This window comes from Thunnus maccoyii, chromosome 12 (genome assembly GCF_910596095.1).
Source record: "Thunnus maccoyii chromosome 12, fThuMac1.1, whole genome shotgun sequence".
NCBI classification, from domain to species: domain Eukaryota; kingdom Metazoa; phylum Chordata; class Actinopteri; order Scombriformes; family Scombridae; genus Thunnus; species Thunnus maccoyii.
The window spans coordinates 775140-796446 of NC_056544.1; the positions used below are offsets into that span (position 1 = coordinate 775140).

At 38.4% G+C, this 21307-nt stretch overlaps 1 protein-coding gene and 1 long non-coding RNA gene across 2 annotated transcripts; one reads left to right on the forward strand and one right to left on the reverse strand.

Moving 5' to 3' along the window:
• The first annotated feature begins 800 nt into the window (after positions 1 to 800).
• Positions 801 to 2507, forward strand: LOC121909182. Its single transcript, XR_006099379.1, has 3 exons — positions 801 to 1579; positions 1787 to 1843; positions 2119 to 2507. It is a non-coding gene; the product is annotated as an uncharacterized LOC121909182 (long non-coding RNA).
• Positions 2508 to 9189: 6682 nt separating this feature from the next.
• On the reverse strand, positions 9190 to 21093 carry ccr12a (chemokine (C-C motif) receptor 12a). Its single transcript, XM_042429711.1, has 2 exons — positions 18256 to 21093; positions 9190 to 12032 (listed from the first exon to the last, which is right to left on the reverse strand). Exons 1-2 carry the CDS (start codon positions 18377 to 18379, stop codon positions 10927 to 10929), a joined length of 1230 nt encoding a protein of 409 aa, XP_042285645.1. The 5' UTR covers positions 18380 to 21093; the 3' UTR covers positions 9190 to 10926.
• Between the last annotated feature and the right edge of the window lie 214 nt (positions 21094 to 21307).

Consider the following 21307-nt stretch of genomic DNA (forward strand, 5'->3'; position numbering starts at 1 on the left):
ATTGATAGAGGACACTGGCCAATCAGAAAAGGGGGCGCTGAAGGCCCACCCACCATTGAAAACGAAACATTGAGTGGTAATTTGTTCTGTCAATAAAAACGGAAAACAAGAAATCAAACTGAATTTGTGTTTTTTGTTTATTGCCCAAAATTTAGAAAAACAAAAAAACGACCTGTTTCTGGATTCTGCTTGTGTCAATTGTACCAAAAAACCAAACGGTTCAAACGTACCTTGGTCGGGACCAAACAAATAACAAATTAACTGTTTTTTCGTTTTTGAATTACAAATGTATAACAGATTATCTGATGATACCCAGACCTAAAGGTTTAGGTGGCCTAAAATTCATTCTGCTTTGTGACTGTAGTATTCAAAAAATCCCACTTAAACTTTCCAATTTTTATCAACAGGTTTTTTTGGCATGGGCACTGATTTCTAAGTACTATTTTTCTCCACAGAGATGTTATATTTAGGACAACAGTAATATTATATATAAGAACGAGTCATTATTATATGATAAATGGTCAGTTGTTTAATAAAGAAGGGCTTCGGTACAACTACTCTATTATATATCGGTACTATACTCTATTTCTCGCCAGGTACATTATACCAGTAACCCCAAAATAATTTTCTTCACATTCAAGTGGTAGAATCGGGAAAAAGTGGACCAAGTTGACCGCATGGCTGCAGCGCATATGGTATCAAGAGAAACTCCCCACCACAAGGCCCATGAGGTAGCCCCACCCTAAGTCAAGTGGGCCCAAACCTGGGATGGGACAGGCAGGAAGCATATGCCCGCTGAATTGCTACCACAACCCAGTTGGATAGCCTTGGCTTCAACAAGGGTCTGCCCAAATGACTGGGGTGGAAATAAACATAGAGCTGATCAGTCTTCCTGATTGCCTTCGTGTGCCGGATGTACTCCGCCAAGACCCAGACAGGGCATAGCAAGGGCTGTAGCTGCTCAGCCTCCAGGCCTCCATCGGGAGAGGAGAGCAACTGCAGCTCAACCAACTGGGACATGTGGAACTCAGACAGAACCTTAGGCAGGAATGCCGGGTTGGGGAGGAGGACTATTCCTGACCCACCTGGCAGGAACCTGCAGCAGTCACCATGAACCGACAACACGTGGAGTGTGCTGATCCTCCTGGCAGAGGCTATAGCCAGCAGAAACGCTGTCTTAAGGGAAAGCCATTTCAGACCAGCAACCCCAAGGGGCTCAAGGGGGGATGCTGAAGTGCACCAAGGACCAAGTCCAAGTTCCATGGAGGGACTGAAGGTACAGTCCTGTGAACTGTACGCCTCTGGGCACCCCTAAGGAAAAGGGAAATCAAGGAACAGCCATCCACAGTCAAGGTGTACTTGCTGACATGAACTGCCTTGACTGCTGCCATCATCCCTCAAAGGGTAATGGCAGTCTCCAGCTGGGACTGCAAGAACAGCAGGATGTCCTGGACCATGCCCAAGTATGGATCCACCTGGTGAGCCTCACACCAAGCGGAAAGTACCACCCACCGGTACGAGTAGGCAGCCCTTGTGGATGGTGCCAAGGCCTCCTGCACAGTCCTCACTACAGGTTCTGGTAAGCCTAAAGCCAGGAGCCAGGATCATTTTTTCATGTGTGAAAGTAGCAGGTGAAAAAAAAATTCTGTCGGGATTTTTTGTTGTTTGTTGTTGTAATATTATTATTATTCATATAAGGAGAAGGCCATGTAAGGTTTATAAGCTTTGTTTATTTATTTAATACTTAACAGCCACTATGACTGAATGATGCTGTCTTGTTTCACAGAGGGCAGAATGAGACCTACACACAGGGAGAAATTCAAACCTGATTAGCTGTGCGTAGGTAAGGTGTTTCTCAGAGAGAAAATAAGAATGTGTTGTTAGTCTTACCTCTTGAATACTTTTATGTGAAACACAGTTAGGATTGTACAATGTGCAGTGCATTAAAAAAAGACCAAATTTCAGCTCACTCTCTCAATACATTATAATTATACTTCTCACTGTCAGTTGTGGATTTTCCCCTTCCCTTTGTTTGCCATGATATATGATATATAATTATTGCAGCAGTAGAGTCATTTCATTTGAATGAATCATTCTTTCTCTTGATAAAATCTATAGGAGAAATACAGTGTGCACAACTCAAGGGTCTAAGCACACCTGAAGGTTCCATTGTTGGCCAAGTACCTTAAATGTGTTTTTATCTTATTTTATTTGATTTTATCTTATTTTATTTTATTTGTTTTTATCTTATTTTATTTGATTTTATCTTATTTTATTACTTTTATCCTATTGTGTCCTTCATCGTTTTATTGTGTTCTGTTGTGCTATTTATTGTGTTTTTTATCTTGCTGTGCAGCACTTTGGAAACCTTGTGTTTGTTAAAATCATGCTATATAAATAAAGTGGATTGGATTGGATTGGATACCTGAACCTGATCAGAGGAGGACATGACGAGTTTCCAGCTTTTCAGTATTGTGTCAGAGTTGTACCTATAGTTTTGGAGGACATAATCACTGTATGATCAATAAATAAACATGAATAATAAAACATATTTTGGCTGTTGTTTTTATTAGACTAACCCAGGTTGTAGCTGTCAGCCATAAATAATATGTTATCCCGCTAGCTAGCTAACATCAGTATAGATAACGCTAACGGCAGATTAGTGACAGTAATGTTACATAACTTGCTAATACACAATATATGTACCTTGTGTTTATAGGGTATGGAGTTATTAAAACTCACCTGGAAGAAAACATGAATGCTTTCAGTCCTATTTAGAACATGGGGTAGTGGTGCACTTGTGGCCCCTTGTGGGTGAAATGAGTATTACAATAACAAATCCTGACAGAGGGAAAAAAAATTCACCTGCTACTTTCACACATGAAAAAAAAACAACTAAGAAAAATGATCCTGGCAAAAAAAAAAAAAAAAAAAAAAATCACCTATTTTCACAGGACAAAAAAAAAAACTTAGCAAAACTTTGTTTTGCCTGGCAAAACTTTTTTTTTCACTTGTTTCACAGATGAAATTTATTTATTTATTTATTTTATGGAACTTAGAAAGATTATCCTGGCAAAACCTTTTTTTCACTTGTTCTTAACTCATAAAAACAAGAAAGAAAAGAATTTAGATCAGGCTTTGAAATTGGATCTCCAGAATTTTTTTTTCTTGCTTGCCTCTCAGGGCTTCCGTAGCACTTTGTTTAAACTTGAAGAAATGTGAGCCTCTCCCTCTTAGACTGTAACTATAAGACTGTAAGACTGTAACTCACCCTCTATCTGTAACATAACGGTTAAAGAAAAGATTACTTATTTGGGGATTACCATCATGAAAGATGATGAAGCAAGATGTACTGACAACTTTGGCTTAATTACTGATAAAATGGAGAAAAAGCTTGACCAATGGTTAAAAAGAGACTTATACTTAAAAGGGCAAGTGTTACTGACAAAAGCTGAAGGTTTATCCCGTCTCACATATGCAGCAATCTCTCTGTTTGTCAATAAGAAGATTTGTAACACAATTGATAAATTACTCTGGTTTTATGTGGAAAAACAAGACTCGTTATATAAAAAAGCCTCTTGTCATGAATACCTATGACTCTAGTGGGCTCAGTTTACTACTCTTGATAATACCTTTAAAATCAAATGGATTAAAGCAATTTCCATACAAATCTACATCTATTTGGAACATTATACCCAATTATATTTTCTCTGAGATTGGAGGCCTTGAATTTGTGGCCTGTGTGATTAGAAAATAGAGAAACCTTCCTTATCCTTACCTAAATTCCATGGACAAATGCTTTTAGCATGGTCTTTAATTTACAAACATAACTTCTCCGCAATGTAAACTCGTCAAATTAAAAGCAAGACTACCTGCGCTAATGAGAAGACCATAGATGGAGTTTAGACTCAGTGGTCACACAGCTGATTGTTCTTTAGTAGATTTTTTAATTTGGCCTTGAATGTATTGATTGAACTACAGTTCTTCATATCATCAGGTAGGGCATTCCACTGAGTTGTGGCTTTCACAGAGAAAGCTGACTGCCCAAATGCAGTGTGACGAAATGGTATGGTAAAATGTTGTATAGAGGATATTCAGGAGGATCTAATAGAACTTACTGAGCAAGTGTACACAAAGTCACATAGTGGAGGAGGGGCCAAACTATTTAAAATTTCATAAAGTAGGCACAAATTTGAGAATAATTCTCAAAGCTCAGTAAATTGTATTTCTCCAGTACCCTACAGTGATGGAAATGCATTGGCTTTTTGTCCAGAGTTTTTAGAGTTTGTTTGTATAAGGACTCAAGAGGTTTTATGGCTGTTTCTCCAGCCTGCCCCCAACATGTGATGCAATAAGACATATGGGAAAGAATCATAGCATGCATAAATATCTTGGCTGCGTCCAAAGAGAGACAGTTTCTAATATGTCTATATTTGCTAAGTTGTACTTCATGGTTTTAACCGTTTTTTTAACATGTTTCTTAAAGTTCAAATTTGGATCCAGTGTCACACCAAGATATTTAAAATCAGTAACTATGTCAATTTTTTCACTTTTGATGAAAATATCAGCGTTAGGAGGTTGTTCCATAGTTTTAGAGAAAAACATACCTTTTGTCTTGTTTACATTTAGACTCAGACATGATTGATCAAGCCAATGTGTGATCCTTTCCAATGCAACTGTTAGCTTAGCAGTAGCTAACTCAGCTGTTTTTGCATGTGTGTACAAAACGGTGTCATCTGCATACATTTGTAGTTCTGCATCATGACACTGTTGAGGGAGATTATTAATATATAGGCTAAATAACAGGGGACCTAACACTGACCCTTGTGGAACACCCATTGTGCACTTCATGTTACTGGACAGTGTGTCACCAACTTTAACACATTGTATCCTATTAGATAAATATGAAGACAGCTATGCCAGTGCTCTAGATGAGAAGTTAAATTTAGAGAGTTTCGATATTAAAACATCATGATTGACTGTATTGAATGCTTTATGCAGATCTAAAAATACAGCACCAACTACTCCTCCTTTGTCAAGTCTTGATTTAATTTGCTCTATTAAGTGCAAGGTAACAGTTTTGGTGCAATGATTTGCTCTAAAGCCAAATTGCATACAATGTAGACCAAAATTGCTTGTATTAAGAAATGTTGTCACTTGTTTAATGACAACTTTCTCAGCAACCTTTGAGAGTACTGGCAGTGTACTTATTGGTCTGTAGTTACTGGCTTCAAGGCAGTCTCCATATTTAAAAATAGGCGTGACAATGACACATTTCCAGTCATCAGGAAAGGAGCTGTGTTTAAAAGACAAGTTAATTAAATGAGCAGTAGGGGGAGTTAAAATATCTTTGTGTGACATGACAAAGATGGTGTCAAATTGGAAAGCATCTCTACTTTTGGAGCTTTTTAAGGAGCTGTTGATTTTGTTTACTTGTAACTCCTTACTCTCTACCAGCTCAGAAACCTGACCTGTAGCATGTATAGGAACAATATGCAGTTTCCTTTTCGTAATTTTTTTTTCCTAACTCATATACAGACTCAAGAAAAAAATTATTAAAGACAGAAGAAACAGTAAGATGATCTTAAATTAACTTTCCCTGTAGTTTGTGTTTAAAATCTCCTAAAAATTTTGGGTCCCTCCTTGTGAGATTATCACTGTTTTTCCAGATCAATTTACTGTTGCCTTTTGCCTCATTCAAAATATTGAGATAAAAATGAGATTTAGTTTCTCTTAGCTCTTGGATAACTTTGTTCCTGAAACCTTTATAAATCAGCAAGTCAGTGTCTCTTCTAGTTTTAATTGCCTTCCTTATTGCAGCATCTCTAGATTTCATTAGTTTCCACAAATTTTCATTAAACCACAGTAAATTGTTTTTATTTTTAGATTTTATCTGTATCCTCAAATTAAATCTTTCCCTCACAGAGTTGATTCTGTAAGTAAAAGTAGGCTATCACAGCCATAGTCCAGATGATGTACTGTCCTCATCAGAGGACAGTACATCATCCCAGTTCAAGCTGTTAATTTCACTGATAAATTCTTCTTGCTTAGCTCTGGGTATTCATTGAAGGATCATTGTCTTAGTTGCTGTGGTATTAAATCTACTTTTAGTCAGTTTTCTCGCACATAGGATTAGGTTATGATCTGATAAGCCAGTGTTTTCTTTTAGTTATTCTTTCTGGTTTGTTAGTAAATATCAGATCAATTTGTGCACTGGAGCATTTTGCAATCCTAGTTTGGCCTTTTACTAGTTGTTCTAGTTGGAATTTCTCTGTGATCATTTTTAGTTTTTTCCTCTTAGTTTTATCCTCCCAGTTCACATTAATATCACCCATAAATAATAATTCTTTGTTGAGATTGCACTCTTTCAGGACCTCTGTGAGTTGATCATAGAAAGTGTCATCTGCAGAAGGGGGCCTATAGACACCTATGATGTTAAAAGACATTTGTTAGGATAACATTATTTTTATCCCAACATATTCTAACGTGTTACCTGCATCATAAACCACACGTTCACATTTGATGTTGTCTTTCACATAAAAAAGCACACCTCCTCCTCTTCCATCAGGTCTGTCTCTTCTGAAACATTAGTATCAGGGCACTGTGAACACACTCACAGGAGTTGTTTGTTTCAACCATGTTTCAGTCAGACAGAGAAAGTCCAGATTTGAGTCAGACACAAGATGAGTTAGCTGACTGCTCTTTGCAGTAATGCTTCTAATTTTAAGATGTCCGCCAAATAGCCTCCTTGGTTTCAGCGTCGGGTCCCATAAGACTTTTACATGATTGACAGTTTGGAAGGTTTTGAATAACCTCTGCCTCCTCACTGCAGGGTTTCGACACATAGTGGTGTTAGCAGCAGATTTTCTGAGAGAGACACTGGACCTATCAAGTTGTCCACAGCCCAGTAGCAAAAAGTTATTCATTGAGACATCATGATTTGTGTTAACAAAGTTTAGTCTGTTAAGGGAGAAGCCCTGTTCAGAAAGTTGCTGCTCATTCATCACTGGCACCAGAGGAGTCCCAGACACACTCTGGCACAAATGGAGTTCTGCAGCACTCCAGGGGTCACTGGTCCAGAATTTAGCTGAACATCTCTGGAGAGCAGGATCAGCATGAAGATTTCTCTGAAATGGAGTGGCAGAATCAATTTGGTCATTATCCTTTCATATTTCATATTAATAAATCCAAATTCAGCAATTCAATGTAATTTGGTGCAGAAAACCAAGGCTTTTTTCAACTCCAGGATTTCGTTTTCAAGTAACTTTCGTTAATGCGATCATCAAAACGTACGTTTTTAAAATCTAATAACGGACGCCGAGCTAGTCGATATTATTCTGACCGCTGCTGCCACTGTTGTGTATGTTACACTTTATTTGTAAAAACAGTCATAAATATGCACATGTTGCTAATGTTGGCTGTGTGCGCGCTGTGATGTGTTTGTGTGTGTGTGTGTGTGTGTGTGTGTGTGTAGGCTTATTAAATTTTGTTAGTTTTGTGCGGTAGGTGCAGCTGTCATGCACCTTTATTCTGCTGAAGTGCACACAGCTTGTGTGATGATGTGATTATTTGTAAGGCGGATTTGCATTTAGCTGTTTTGGTGATAACTCTCACTCCCTCCGTGCTGTTTGCTTGTTACATTGGCTGGACTAAGTTAGCGTCTTATTTATGTGTCAGAGCTGGAATTGTCATATGTAACTTTTGCAGTACTATAGGAGAGGACACAGTGAGTGGGCTGGTAGTTTGCTTTTTTTTTAAAGACGAGGGAAGGGGGATCAGAGGGCCAAGGTTTAAGAGTCACGGTTTGCTATTAAATGTAATGGTTGGAAAAGGTCAGCCTTTGCTCTTTATTTTCTCCAATACATACCTTTGGTGTGAATATATTAAAATATTATATGTATAATTATTTACGGTGGAGGGAGGGTCATGCATTTTCCCCCAGTGACTCAAGGAGGCTCAAGGGAAAATATTTAGCTCCGGGGAGGGTCAAGTTAAAAAAAAACAACAAAAAAACCCCCAATGAAGTCACATCTCAGCCACCCCCCTTCCCTCTGATAAATAACGAACAATACCTAACTCAGACTGCTGAAGCCTCATATAAGCTTCAGATAAACTTGCATTTTTGCACAAAGTGACTGTATGGACACACTGTGGTTTTTGGCCCCTGTGAAACAGTCAGAAAATAACATTTTGTTGATCTGATTCACCGACTGTCTTGCTACCACCGTTCCCTCTCTTCATTTACTCTAGCTCCGCTTGACCACAGCTGCTCTCACTTGCTCGCCGGTCCTCTCAGCTCTCTGTTTCTCTTTTTCCTCTCGTCTTTTTTTTGAATGAGTCCCCTTTACTCTCACTGCCAGAGGGGGGAGACAAAATTCACGCAATCCAGCTTTAAGACAATCTGTCTGTTACATGACCTTCGTTGTCATGGTTACAAAAATATAGGTTCAAGTTTGGGACTTTGTCACTCTGTAATAACATAATTTGAGTTCCTCCTAAATTTTCGCCTTTGCCCCCGTCATAATTCCCAAGGTCATAAAACCTTTGACTTCATAATCAGTTTGAGGTCACATGTAAAAAAACCACCACAGGTCACCTACTTTATGCCAAAATATGTGAGCAAGATAACCTTTTTCATGAGTTATTTTGTCTCTAAGATGTAACTCAACACACTTATAAAAGATTGCTCTTGTTTATCAGTATATTGTGTAAATACAGATTGAATGAATAATACATTTTCCAAACCTTTTACTCCTTCTTTCTCATTTTCTTCCTCAACGTCCCACACACAATTATCCACCAGTTGTTCAGTCTGATACAGTACAATATGATCTGAGACATTAACAATCACCATACGAAATAGTCCAGTTCTTAAATCAATAAACCAAACCCTAGCACCAGACTGTTTGCCCTCTGTTACAGGACCAATTGTAATAGTCCTCCCCCTCCAGCCCCCTCCACCATCACCAGCCAATTTGCTGTGCTGGGGCGTTTTGCGCACTTGATTTACGCACTTTATCATTATTCTTATTAATAAGAATCTGAATAATGAGAAAATGAGAATAAGAAATCAGATTAAAAGTAGCTGCTGGTGTGCATCTTTCAGCACAATGGAGGGAGGGAGGGAGGGAGGGAGGGGGAGGGAGGGGGAGAGAGAGAGAGAGAGAGAGAGAGACTTTATTTCCGTAATAACAGTAGTACACTTTATTGCTGATAGAAAATATGTTCAAAGCCTTCCTATTACACTTCCTATTACACTTCCTATTACTGAGTGCTATGGTTCACACATAAGTTTACCATTTATGTCACAACATAACAACAAAACAACCATAATTTCTAATAGCCTACGCATTACAATACAAAACAATACAATGCTATTCCTTATACCTTCACATCATTTCACCTGGTTCTCTATGATCATTCAACTGTTGAAATCATTACTTGCACCAGTTGTTATTGAGCTTGCCTTATTTGGTATTTGGATGTGACGATTTTTTTAGACATACTTTGTAATGGTTTTGCATGTAGTCCTCATACAGGCCATTTATCATGGATATAATGATATTTACATGACGTGTTCACCAGTGAATTATCAGAGTACTTTTGATGCTGGCGTTAAGCCGGTCGAGTCTCTTTCATTATGAATAAACATGTTCCTCATGTACTTGTCCACAGTGCATTTGGCAATAACAATGATTCACACTGCATGTAGCATAAAACCTTTTTTATCATGCTGTTTCAACAATCACCAAATTAGGACAATCACTGTCCTAATACTTAGGCTTCCGTATGTCATATTGTTTCTCTAGACGTAACAGCACTTATTCACCAGAGGAGTGTGGTTAGTTGACAGGAAACTGCAACAGATGTTTGTCAGAAAAGGGAAATGATCTAGTCATCCAATACCACAAAATTCAACAGTACAGAGAACTATAAAAAACAAAATGTTTCCATTAAAGGACAGATATCCCAAGGGAACAGTTTGACTGGTAAATTTATTGGAAAGTTAAGATACAGTTCATTTTAGAACACTTAGATGTGTGTCAAATAGATCACATCTCTACAAACATAAACTTTGCATCCAACATTGAATCAATAGAATAAGGACCAGACCGAGAGCAGGTCTAAAGCAGATGCATAAAATCGTCAAGAGGCAAACAGAAACTTGCTAAAAATGCTTGTTTAAACTTATGAGCTATTTTTAAAGATTTATGTCTGCAGTAGGAACCAGTGGGCTTTTTTTTAGTCACAAAAAACTAAAATAGTCTCACCTCTAGGTGTAAACTTTTAAACCAACATGGACAACCTTAAAGTGGAAATGGAAATCACATCTGCAATTCTGTAACAAAAGGGCAGCTTCATTTGCTGATGAAGACCATGGGATTTGATCAAAAGCACCAGAGAAGCTACTCATTGACCTTGTGGTGAGATTGTTTCATCAAATGGTTTGCAAAATGTTCATTTTGATCGCAGAGAATATATGTACAAAAAGACATAACAAGCCTTTATTATGTAACCTTCTTCAAATAAGAAGCTTACTTACAGAGGAGAGTTTTTAACTAAAATACAATACATGCTGTAAGTGAGAACTATATGATTTAAATTGACAAACTTATCTAATGAAGTTAATGATAAAAGAATATTTGATTGTTTATAACTAAATGTTACATCGTAGAGGAGCTGGCAGAAAGAAAACATGAAGATTTTGGTTTCCTCCAACTAAAGCATAAAAGTAGTCTCTCATTTTGTAGCTAAATGAGCTAAAGATTCTTTATAATCAAGACTCACTCACTTTTGTTGAAGCAAGAGAAAATAATAGTTAATTAGTTAGTTAATGCTGATCATTTATATCTCTTGTTATTCTTATTTATGCCAAAAAATAAAAGTTACAGTGCTTTGTGTGTGCGTGTGCATGCCCGTGTCTGTCTAGTACTCATAAGCAGAGTGTGGTGTCTTCTGTGATGTGGTTCTGGTGCTCTGGCTGCTGAGGCTGATGTGTCTCTTCAGACAGGGGATTTTCTTAGCGAGCAGCCTTCTGAAGTGGCTTTGGAACTTCTTACCCACAAATGTGTAAAACACAGGACTAATGCAACAATACAAGTAGGCAATGTTCCGGGTCACATAAAGTGCATAGTCCAAGCTCTCTGAGTCAGTACACTGGTCATCCTCCTCACTGGTGCTGTAGATCTGGACAGCTTGAAGGAGTATGACGATATTATAGGGCGTCCAGCAGGCAAAGAAGGTGAAAATTATTATAAATATGAGCCTGATGGCATGGCACTTCCCCTTCATGCGGGTGGACAGGATGCGGATGGTGATGCTGATGTAGCAGTACATCACCATGAACAAAGGGAGGAGGAAGAAGAGCAGGAATTGTTGGTAATAACTGACTAGACGCCAGCGCTCCATGGTGCTCTTGGGGAATCCTGACTCCTCACACATCAGTCCATCTAACGGACTCTTCCACACATTTTGGAGAACCAGCTCTTTCACACTTGCTACAATACTGATGCACCAAACTGCCACTGATGCTATGATGGCATATGCCTTTTTCCTGCTCTTGGCAGCTGCCACTGCATGCACCACTGCAAGGTATCGGTCGAACGTCATGAGTGTGAGGAAGAGGATGGAGCTGTAGAAACCTATGAAGTAGGCACTGCTGACCATCTTACACAGAGCAATGCCAAAAATCCACTCTGACATATGGTACGTTGCCCAGAAGGGGAGACTGGAGGCAAAGAGAATGTTGGAGAGGACCAAATTCAGGAGCAAGATGTTTGTCACCGTGTTGAGCTTCTCATACTTGTAGATGATGAAGAGGACAAGCCCATTGCCAATGTAACTCAGGAGGAAGTTGACATAGTAGAAAATTGGGATGAATCTTGCACCAAACTGATTGACACTCTTCTTCATGCAGAGCTGGACAGTTTCACTGACCACATAGGTTGGGTCGGTGATGTTATAGGTTTCATTGAGTAAGTCCAGGAAGTCCTGATACTGGTTCGTATCATCATCCATGGCTGGGGTTTGTCCTGTGGCACAGAAACAGTAAAGACCTATGTTAGTCCATTTGCTGTTGGTTGTAGAAATTGAAACACATTTACTGGGCTGGACTTCAGCACAAACCTCTCACTCAACCAAGAAGGCTCATGTCTATTCTCCACAGTACACATCTATATTACACTAGTACTGTACCTTTGTTTACTTTATTTTACTATCTGTTCTACAGTATGTGTAAATACATGTATTTAAACTTGTGCATATATACAGTATGTGTATATGTATTATTTTTACTTAGTTTTTATTCATATTAGCACATGAAATGATTCTAGTGGTATTATTTCTTTTTTCTATTTACACCCTATGATAAATCTCTGTCTCTGACGCCTGACCTGTAGTAGCCCCATGCCAAGACAACTCAATGGGCCTCATGCAAGTAGCACTCGTACGAACAGATTTGTTCATAAGTGACATGGTAACACTTTAGATTACAGCCCGCAACATACAGTGTAATTACTCCGTAGTTACAGTGTAATCTTTTGTACTAATGGTGTACCAGTACAGTACGTACCAATACATATATGCAGGTACAGGGGAAAAAGATGTGAAGTTACGGAATAAGGGAGTAACAATATGGGTATTCAGAAGAACTTATACTGTAGTTATTTTTTAACTACCAGGTACCCATTCTATTATTACAGGGTGCAGTATGACCATAAAACTGAGCAAAAATCTGGACGTTTCAGGAAAGATGTGATGACTTCTGCAGCATGTAATAAATCTGATGTGATTTTATGTCAAAATGACCTTATTACCAACAAACAGGCAAAATACAAAGTGTAAATCAAATAAGTGAAAAAGATTTGGATAGGAAAAAACAATAAAAGCAGTGCCAAAAAGACAATAATAATGCAAGAGCACTATTTTTTTTATTACAGTTGTGACTTATAACCTTTCATATCAGCGTCATCAAAGTTGAATGGGTATGGTTCATTCATATCAGATCACAGCAGGAGGCGACGGAGTGTTTTAAAGATAAAGAAATGGAAAAGGCTCTCCGCCCACCCACCCTTCAGGCATAAGCTGGTGAGATGTTTTCTGCTATCCTACTTTACAGCAAACATATAGTCAGTAATAATCTGACTATATTCATTGGTGCAGCGCTGTCTGGTTTGTGGCTCATGTCAAATGTAGTGTTAACTCAACAAAAGAAAGATGCTGTTGGAGTGGTAGCTTGATATTTATTTGTTAGTCACTGGACATCCAAACTACTGCTGTGTGTACCCCATAGTTATTTAAGTACCCCAAAATGAAAAAGGAGCAATGTAGTTTGCCTGTTTGTTGTAATAGGATCATTTTGAAATAAAATCACATTAGATTTATTAAGTGCTGCAGAAGTCATCACTCCATCTTCCCTGAAACATCCAGATTTTTGCTCAGTTTTATGATCATACTATACCCTGTAATAACACAATAGGTACCTAGTACTTAAACAATAACTAGAGTATTAATTCTTTCTAAATTCTTCCCAAACTTCCAGATCATTGCTCAGTAGTTTTGTAGGTTGTACATACACTGTAATAATAAAATGAGATGACTTTTGTTGTGATTTGGCGCTATATAAATAAAACTGAATTGAAGAAAATTGAAAATTTAATTATTTGTTTTCACCTGTAGAAACTAGAAAGAGCAGCTTTTTTACCATGATCAGTATTAATGAGGATCCAAACAAAATACAAAGAAATTATTAGGACCATTAAAACCCTGTTTGTAACTGTCAATCACCAGATGATAATCCTGTTCTCAGCTATAAACTCATTCTACCAGGGAGCTAAACTGAAGCAGGAATAATGTACCCCTGACCCTGAGAGTCACTGCTCTCAAAGATGTAACATATAGTGTTATGAAATAACTGACCATTAACCTAATGATTCATGTGTGCTCTGTCATCTTGTGTTAACACTTGTAGTTAAAATACAGAACAGAAACTGCTGATTGTCGCTGTAAAAAAAGTCCTGACTCTCTCAACTGGTCTGCAATACTTGTTCCGAGAAATGACTCATTATTAGCAAAACAGGTTTTTTAAAATGTTTTTTAACTCTGAACTGTTGGAGGAGAATTGTAAAGTAGCATAAGTGCCGCTTTATGGTTTTCATTTCCAATAAAATTAGTTAGGAATACATTATGTAAGTTTCAGAAGTGAAGTTAGATGTAAAGTTAAATTCATATATTTGAGTTAATTTATTGAAAATGTATTTTCAGTAGTAACTATTTACACGTTAATGTTTACACAGTTCATTATTTACATATTCACAAGTTTGAATATTTTTATGAGCAACTTTAAGACAGCTCCAATAATCTGTTGATTCTGCCTCTCAAACTCCTGGCCTCTGATTGGTTAATTGAGTCACAAGTGAATTAGGACCAAGGAAGTGTTTTTGTTTTGACGCTGATTAATTGTCTCCATCAGTAACTAGCAGTTAATGGCTATCCTGCTCTATCACCTGAGCTACAGCCATGCCAATAAGTATCCAATACTGGCATTATAGTCCGGCCCTGGGGGGCTAGGACCACCCATCCAGGTAATTTGGCCCTCCCAGGAGAAATCAGCATCAACGCCATTTAATGCACAGACTTACTGGGGCTCAAGCCTTTGGCCCAACGATATGAAAGGGTCTATGAGGCTCTGGGAAAAAAATAAATAATAACTCTTTTAAAATCTTTGTCGCCTCTTTCTGTTTCTAGGAAGCTTGTTTAACCCTCTGAACTTCAGTTCGCAGCAGTTACTGTTATTAAGAGTTTTTGTTGGGATGTGACGCTGGAGTTGGAAGTTAAAGCGGCTTGCTGAGGTTAACATGCCAGCAAGTGTTTCAGTTTAAACAGTGACAGTGTTAACTGAGGGGTGTTCCATCAACACAGCTGAAGAAAGCTGCGCTTATTTGAAAAAGCCTGGCTAAAATTAACGTCAACTTTCACTTGAGGCTCAAGCCGTTCCACTCATGCAGCTCAGCATGAGTGTCTAGTAAACACTAACTCAAGCCAGACTGGAATAAGCTTGCAGCGTACGCATGCACAGATTACATAAGCAGCCCAGAACAGTCGATTGTCGAAAAGAAGATACTATGTCACAAAAGAAGAGAAAACCAGAGCGGTGTTCTTCTCAGCAGCAGAACAAACATGCTGATGAAACTATATGAAGAATAGGAATCTTAACCACAAAGGGCAGTACTGCTACAATTAACAAGGTGAAGGAGATGGCTTAGCACAAAATTGATGACAAATATATACCTGTTGGTAGGAAGTGATAGCCTAGAGGTTAGATGAGTGAACTTATAACTCAAAGGTTGATGGTTCAATCCCTGCATCTGGCTTGATGAGTCTGCATGGTGAAAGTGAAGAGCAGTGCTTGTCCCTGTTCATGGTTTGATCTTTATTTGTTAATGAATGAGCATTCAGATCAGTGACTGTGGCTATATCATCACCAGGATAGATAATATATCAGATGTATATGTGAAATTATGGTGTAGGCAACTTAAGAGGACCAACTTACCATTACCAACATTATCATCTACTCTTTGACACATTTTCTCTTTCACAGGAAGAGTTCACAGTTTCACAGTTAAAAATTAAGTTGCAGTTGGAGATGAAGAAACTGGAGAAAGATATAAGTACAGTGGAAACCACTTATAGTGATCACGTCTGTCCGGGTCCAATATCACTATTAGCAGATGATTATTACAACCTTTTCTTTATTTCTCAGGCAGAATACCATCTAATTGACATTTGTATATTTATCAGCCAACATGAATATAAAGTATTGAAATGGACTTCACTATTTACTGACTGTTGACTGTTTCAAAACACAGTTCAGCTGTTTCAAATGCAGTGTATGCACAGTTTTGAAGCAGCGGGGGTTCTGACTTTAGCCAATGAAAGGTTCCTTATTTTCCCTGGCAGCAGAACAGGCGAGGAGAGTGGTGAAAGTCACTTAAATTTCTTTCCCCCCTTTTATTGTCATAAGCTTCAAGGACACTACGTTTGTCAATGAGAGAAAATGACTTTCTGTCTCCGTCATGATGTCAATGTGCATGCAGCAACATGCCTGAGGTAGGCAATAATGGTGCCACAGCTGCTTGTCATGGGAGTAAAGTACAAAAAATAGATTTACCATAGTTTAAAATGTTCTCCATATGCTGTCATGTATGAACCCAAAGAGAGAGCCCAAATGAGCACTGTAATTGTAAGACTACTGTAAGAGTACTTGATTTCTATAGGCAAATTATTTAAACAGCATATATTTTGTATAGGAGTTATTCTGTCCCAAGCTTTTTGATCCATATAAGCAGCTGATCACTGTAGCTGTGATCACTATACGTGGTTACTGCAATATACATTTAAACACAGCAGAAGGTCATAGTTTGAACTTTATTTAAATTTCTTTTTGTCTTCAGAGCTTGAACAAAATGAGTGAATGAATAAATAACTTCAAAACAACGTTGGCACACTTTTATTTCTTAAATTATAAATGCTAAGCTTTTAAATAAATGGGGTTCACTCAAACACAGAAGTGACCATGAATAAAATGGGGATTAACTTAAGTATTGTTTAGAAATTTTATATTTCTAAACACGGACAAGTGATGCAAGTGCGGAAAAGGCACTTGATGGAACCGTCTTTTGTTTCCGCCTGTCACACATTCTTTGACACTCAGCTAAATTAATCTTGACAGCCTGCCACGGAGCAGACTAGTTCTTTTGATTAAGTTACCACGGTTACTGAGCTGGAAATCATATAAGCCACAGTGATGGAATGGAGCTCTCACTTAAATTAGCGAGGCTTATCGAAATAAACCAGGCTTTTCCTTTTTCCTTTTTTGATGGAACACCCCTCTGGTTATCGTGGTGACGGCAGCTGTTGAAAACACGAACAGAACATGTAGGTGTCCTCCTAAAAGTCTATTATCGTATCAAGACAGTATATAATCGTCTGGTCCTTTTTGTATTACTGCTGCATGGTCCCACGTAAAATGGGCCAAAAGCATCCCCTGGCCACCAGTCCACACTCACCGTGGGTAACTGATTTCCAAAAAGCAATCCACCCAGACAAATATCACAACACATAGCCTACACATATACTACACAGACAGCCTACACATGGGCCCCAACTCAAGATTTTCACCATCGACTCAGAGTCGGTGCTTCTGATTATAGGCATACATACTACACAACATTACATTATTAATTGTGTCGTTCGTCAATAGCCTCCTTGGCAGTTACGCAGCTAAACTAAATTGCACCTGCAAACCAGCTGCCCAACACTAAACTGATATACTAACAGCCTACATGACTCTCATGTTTTACTTTTAAGACTCGTGTTTTGTCGTTGTTCATTACTTGTGATGTGAAAACGTCAGATTTCCACACAGTCAGGGAAATAAAAATTGTGCGTCCTGGTTCTGTAAAACAATCCAGGCGCAGCACAGAGCGTCTCTTGGTTGCTGACAGCGCTGTCAGTTGAAGAGTCTATCACACTGGGTGGTAGAGGGGGGGTAAAACGCAGAGACGTTCGTACACGTCTTTAAAGGGGAAGTAAACCGACTTCGCTGCATTTAACACCGGATCTGAGAGCTTGGCACAGGAAACAGTCGCTATGCATCTTGCTATCCTGTTTCCATCCCAGTTGTGTCATGCTGTCTCCCTGCGTTACTCTGTGCATAATGATGTTGCTAGAAAAAAAGGCAGTGATTCGAATGATAATATCCACTCAGAGACTTACTGACTGATGCATCGACTCAGACTTTTAACGGGCAGCCCTTAATGCAGCCTACACATGTAGGCTACAATACTACTACTAATATACTACTATCCGTAGTATAGTACGGATAGTAACACACACACGATATGATTCATAATAATAATAATAATAATATGTAGAGCGCTACAGTGGGTGAACAACAAAAAATAAACAAAAGGAGCTTTACATTCACTGAATACACAGTAGAGTTAGTTTAAATCAGATTATTGCTTAATGTAATTAAAAACAATTAAAAAACTTCAGTCTGATGAAAACTCACATTTAAAGACAGGTCACTTCACCATATATTTGATTGATTATAAATACCCAATTTCAAACCAGAACGAACCAGCAAAATATGCATGTACATTTCTTAAAGAAGTGTGAAGTGTTAAATATTCAAATGTAATTTTTAAAAATCTGTACTTGATGTCACTGTCAGTAAAGGCTGATTGAACTTACCGGTGCAGCTTTGTAGCAATGAAGTGGAGGGAGAGCAATGAGGAACAAAGTAAAACAGAGTGTCTTCAGAATGCCCACAGCAGCTGGCTGAGTTGAACAGTTTTAGTGACAAGGAGGCCAGCATCTGCTAAAGGGGCTGTCCTAAAACAGACTAATTGTCTTGTAGCGTGTGTGTGTGTGTGTGTGTGTGTGTCAGTAAAAATCCCCATAAAGTTCTAAAAAGTACTTAGACAGAAAGTAGTATTTGGGTGGAATAAACCTCTAAAATTGTAAGATGAGGAAGGGTGATGAAGAGGAGGAGAGAGGTGATGTGTGTGTGTGTGCGTGTGATTGTTTGCAGGTGTACCGGAGTCAGAGCAGAGCTGCACCTCATCTCAGTAATCAATACCTCTACAAATACTCAGCCCTGCCACTTAAATCTGCTTATGAAAACACAGAGAGTAGGTAAAAAAGGATATGTTTTGACGGTCCACCCGCCCATAAATGTATTTTTTGATGGTCCACCAGCCTACCGGGATTTGTCCCAGTATGCCCGATTATGCCCTTAAATATCCATAATATGCAGTGGGTTCCAAAAGTGTGAGACCATATTGAAAATCTTTTTTTTTTTATGTTAACCTGGAAATAATCAGAAAATTTGAGGTTTAGAACATTTAAAAAGACAAGTAATGACATGTAAAATGAAGAAGAAATACTTTTTCTGAGCTAGTTCTAGGCTAGCAATCAAATATAAACAAATTTGTGGCATTGACCAACTTAACTCCTTTGTAAAAAAAAGGTTAAACCTCCTTGAATTGTATCCCTTCCATTGATGCATGTGTTCAGATGATGGTGGATTTGATCGACTCATCAGAGGCTCGTTCAAGTAACTTAACTTGCAGCCATGGTTCACCTGTTATAAAAGTGGCTTTAAAATATAAATATATAAATAAACATTTCTTATAAACTTTTTCTCTGTCACCTTCTTATTTTATTTTTATGGCATATTCAATTATTTTCATTTATGGGAGTGTCACAGTTAAGGAAGGCTGTGTTGAGTTAGGACCACCAAATTTAGGGGCTTGGTCGCCCGTGGGGCCAGTGCTTAAAAATATCATTATCCTTTACACATGGTAGTGAATGGAACAACAACCTGTGTCCACATCATCAAAACTTGATGATAACTTACAAACATGAACACGTTTTGTCCTGCAGCTCAATTTGTTGAACAAACCACGAAACAAGCATACACCGGGGAGAAGTGCATCGCTAAAGTCAGATCGCAGATAGATAGCTAATTAGCTGCTCAGCTACAGCACATTAAACAGTGTGTAAACAATGGCTGTATAAAGAGAACCGGATGGAGCATTGGAGGCGGGGCCCCGTTCATTCCAGTAAAGTTGCTCAGTGGTGCGAACAGGTTTCTGCGATGCCACTTTTAGATGCCACCTCCGGTGGAAAAGTCAAAACTGCGCCTAAAACAAAACTTTAGAAAGCAGCAACACTCGCTGTTCTTGTTGTACGCAAAACATTCATGTACTGTATATACTTCAGCTGCAGGCGCACTGTGCTCCTACTGATACAGTGAATGATTTCTTTGTGGATTCAAATGTAGAAACAACTGTGAGGCCTCGTACTAAAAGTAGCATCGCAGGGCAGGATGAAGACCTTGAAGCAGGAAGAAGGCTTTATTCCAAGTTAATAGTTTGTTTAAATGGAATGATGTGACCGGTGAACTAAATTCAATGAGCAATGAGCATTACCCTGTAGTTAATGTTGTGTTCCCACACACTTCTTCAGAAATGTAACATTAATATAGAAACTGGTATTTTTCCCTTGTGGGTACTGTGATGACACTGAATTAATTAGTCTGCAGCTTAAACCACAGTCAAAACACTTCCTTCCAGGCATCGTTTCATTCATCGTCTATCACTTCACACTTCACTCACATTACCACATAGTTAAACACTGTTGTCAGTAGACTTATTTTTTAAGAGTGAACAATTCCAGGCTGGAGCTGCTTTGAGACACTACATACAGGCTTGAATGTAGGTTAATGGTTTACCTCATCCCCTCCCACTATTTTTCCTTCAAAACATTCACTCAGAGGAAATTTATGGTAGGTGTTTTGTACTTTGTCACCATGGCAGCCTATCAGATGATACGTTTTCAGCTGTGTCAGTCTCTGATGATCTGTTTTGTGGTCAAAAGTGGAGCAAGCCAATAATGACACGGATGAGGAAACGATTGCTTCTGGTTTGATTATAATCAAAGACAGGACGGCTTAACTAAATAAAACGAGACACTAAATGACAATCAGGTGTAGTTGGAAGGTGTAGCTGTGATATTCTCAGATAAGACACTTTGTATTTTCCTGTTTTTTTGTTTTGAGAGAATATTTCCTCACAACCTGCTAAATGCTGGTAAATTGCATCTTGTGTGTTTCCTGCTGTACTTTTCAAGAAGCCCTGCTGGCTAATATTGTGATTTAAAAAGTCCTGGTAGTATGTTGACGAATTTGTTTTTAGTCTCTTGTCTAACTCATCCGGGTCACAGCACCAAATGTAACAGGGGACTATATTAGCCTCACAGTTTATAATGCCCCCATTAAGTTTCCTTTATATCGCTGATAATAGTGACAGCCTACAGTCTCTGCGTTGTGTTGTGAAGATGATGGTGGACTAACAGCTGACAGTTAGTAACATCAGTTGACTCCAATGAAGACACCCTGACAGCTCCGATGTCGAAAATAACACAAATATGTACACCTTACAACTATTAAATAAAGGTAAAATTACTGACAAAATTACAGTCCCCTCCAAAAGTATTGGAACAGCAAGGCAAATTCCCTTTTTTGGTTGTTCACTGAAGACATTTGGGTTTAAGATAAAAAGATGAGTATGAGACAAGAGATCAGAATATCAGCTTTTATTTCCTGGTATTTACATTTAGATGTGTTAAACAACTTATATATATCACCTTGCAATAACTGCCTCAAGCCTGCAACCCATCGACATCACCAAACTGTTGCTTTCCTCATTTGTGATGCTATTCCAGGCTTTTACCGCAGCTT

What these genes read in the sequence shown, in the direction of transcription:
- ccr12a (XM_042429711.1), bottom strand. Translation starts at nt 18,379, where the DNA reads ATGCTGGCCTCCTTGTCACTAAAACTGTTCAACTCAGCCAGCTGCTGT. An exon ending in ATTGCTACAAAGCTGCACCG is followed by an intron (nt 12,033 to 18,255) that starts GTAAGTTCAATC and finishes TCTGTGCCACAG; the next exon opens with GACAAACCCCAGCCATGGAT.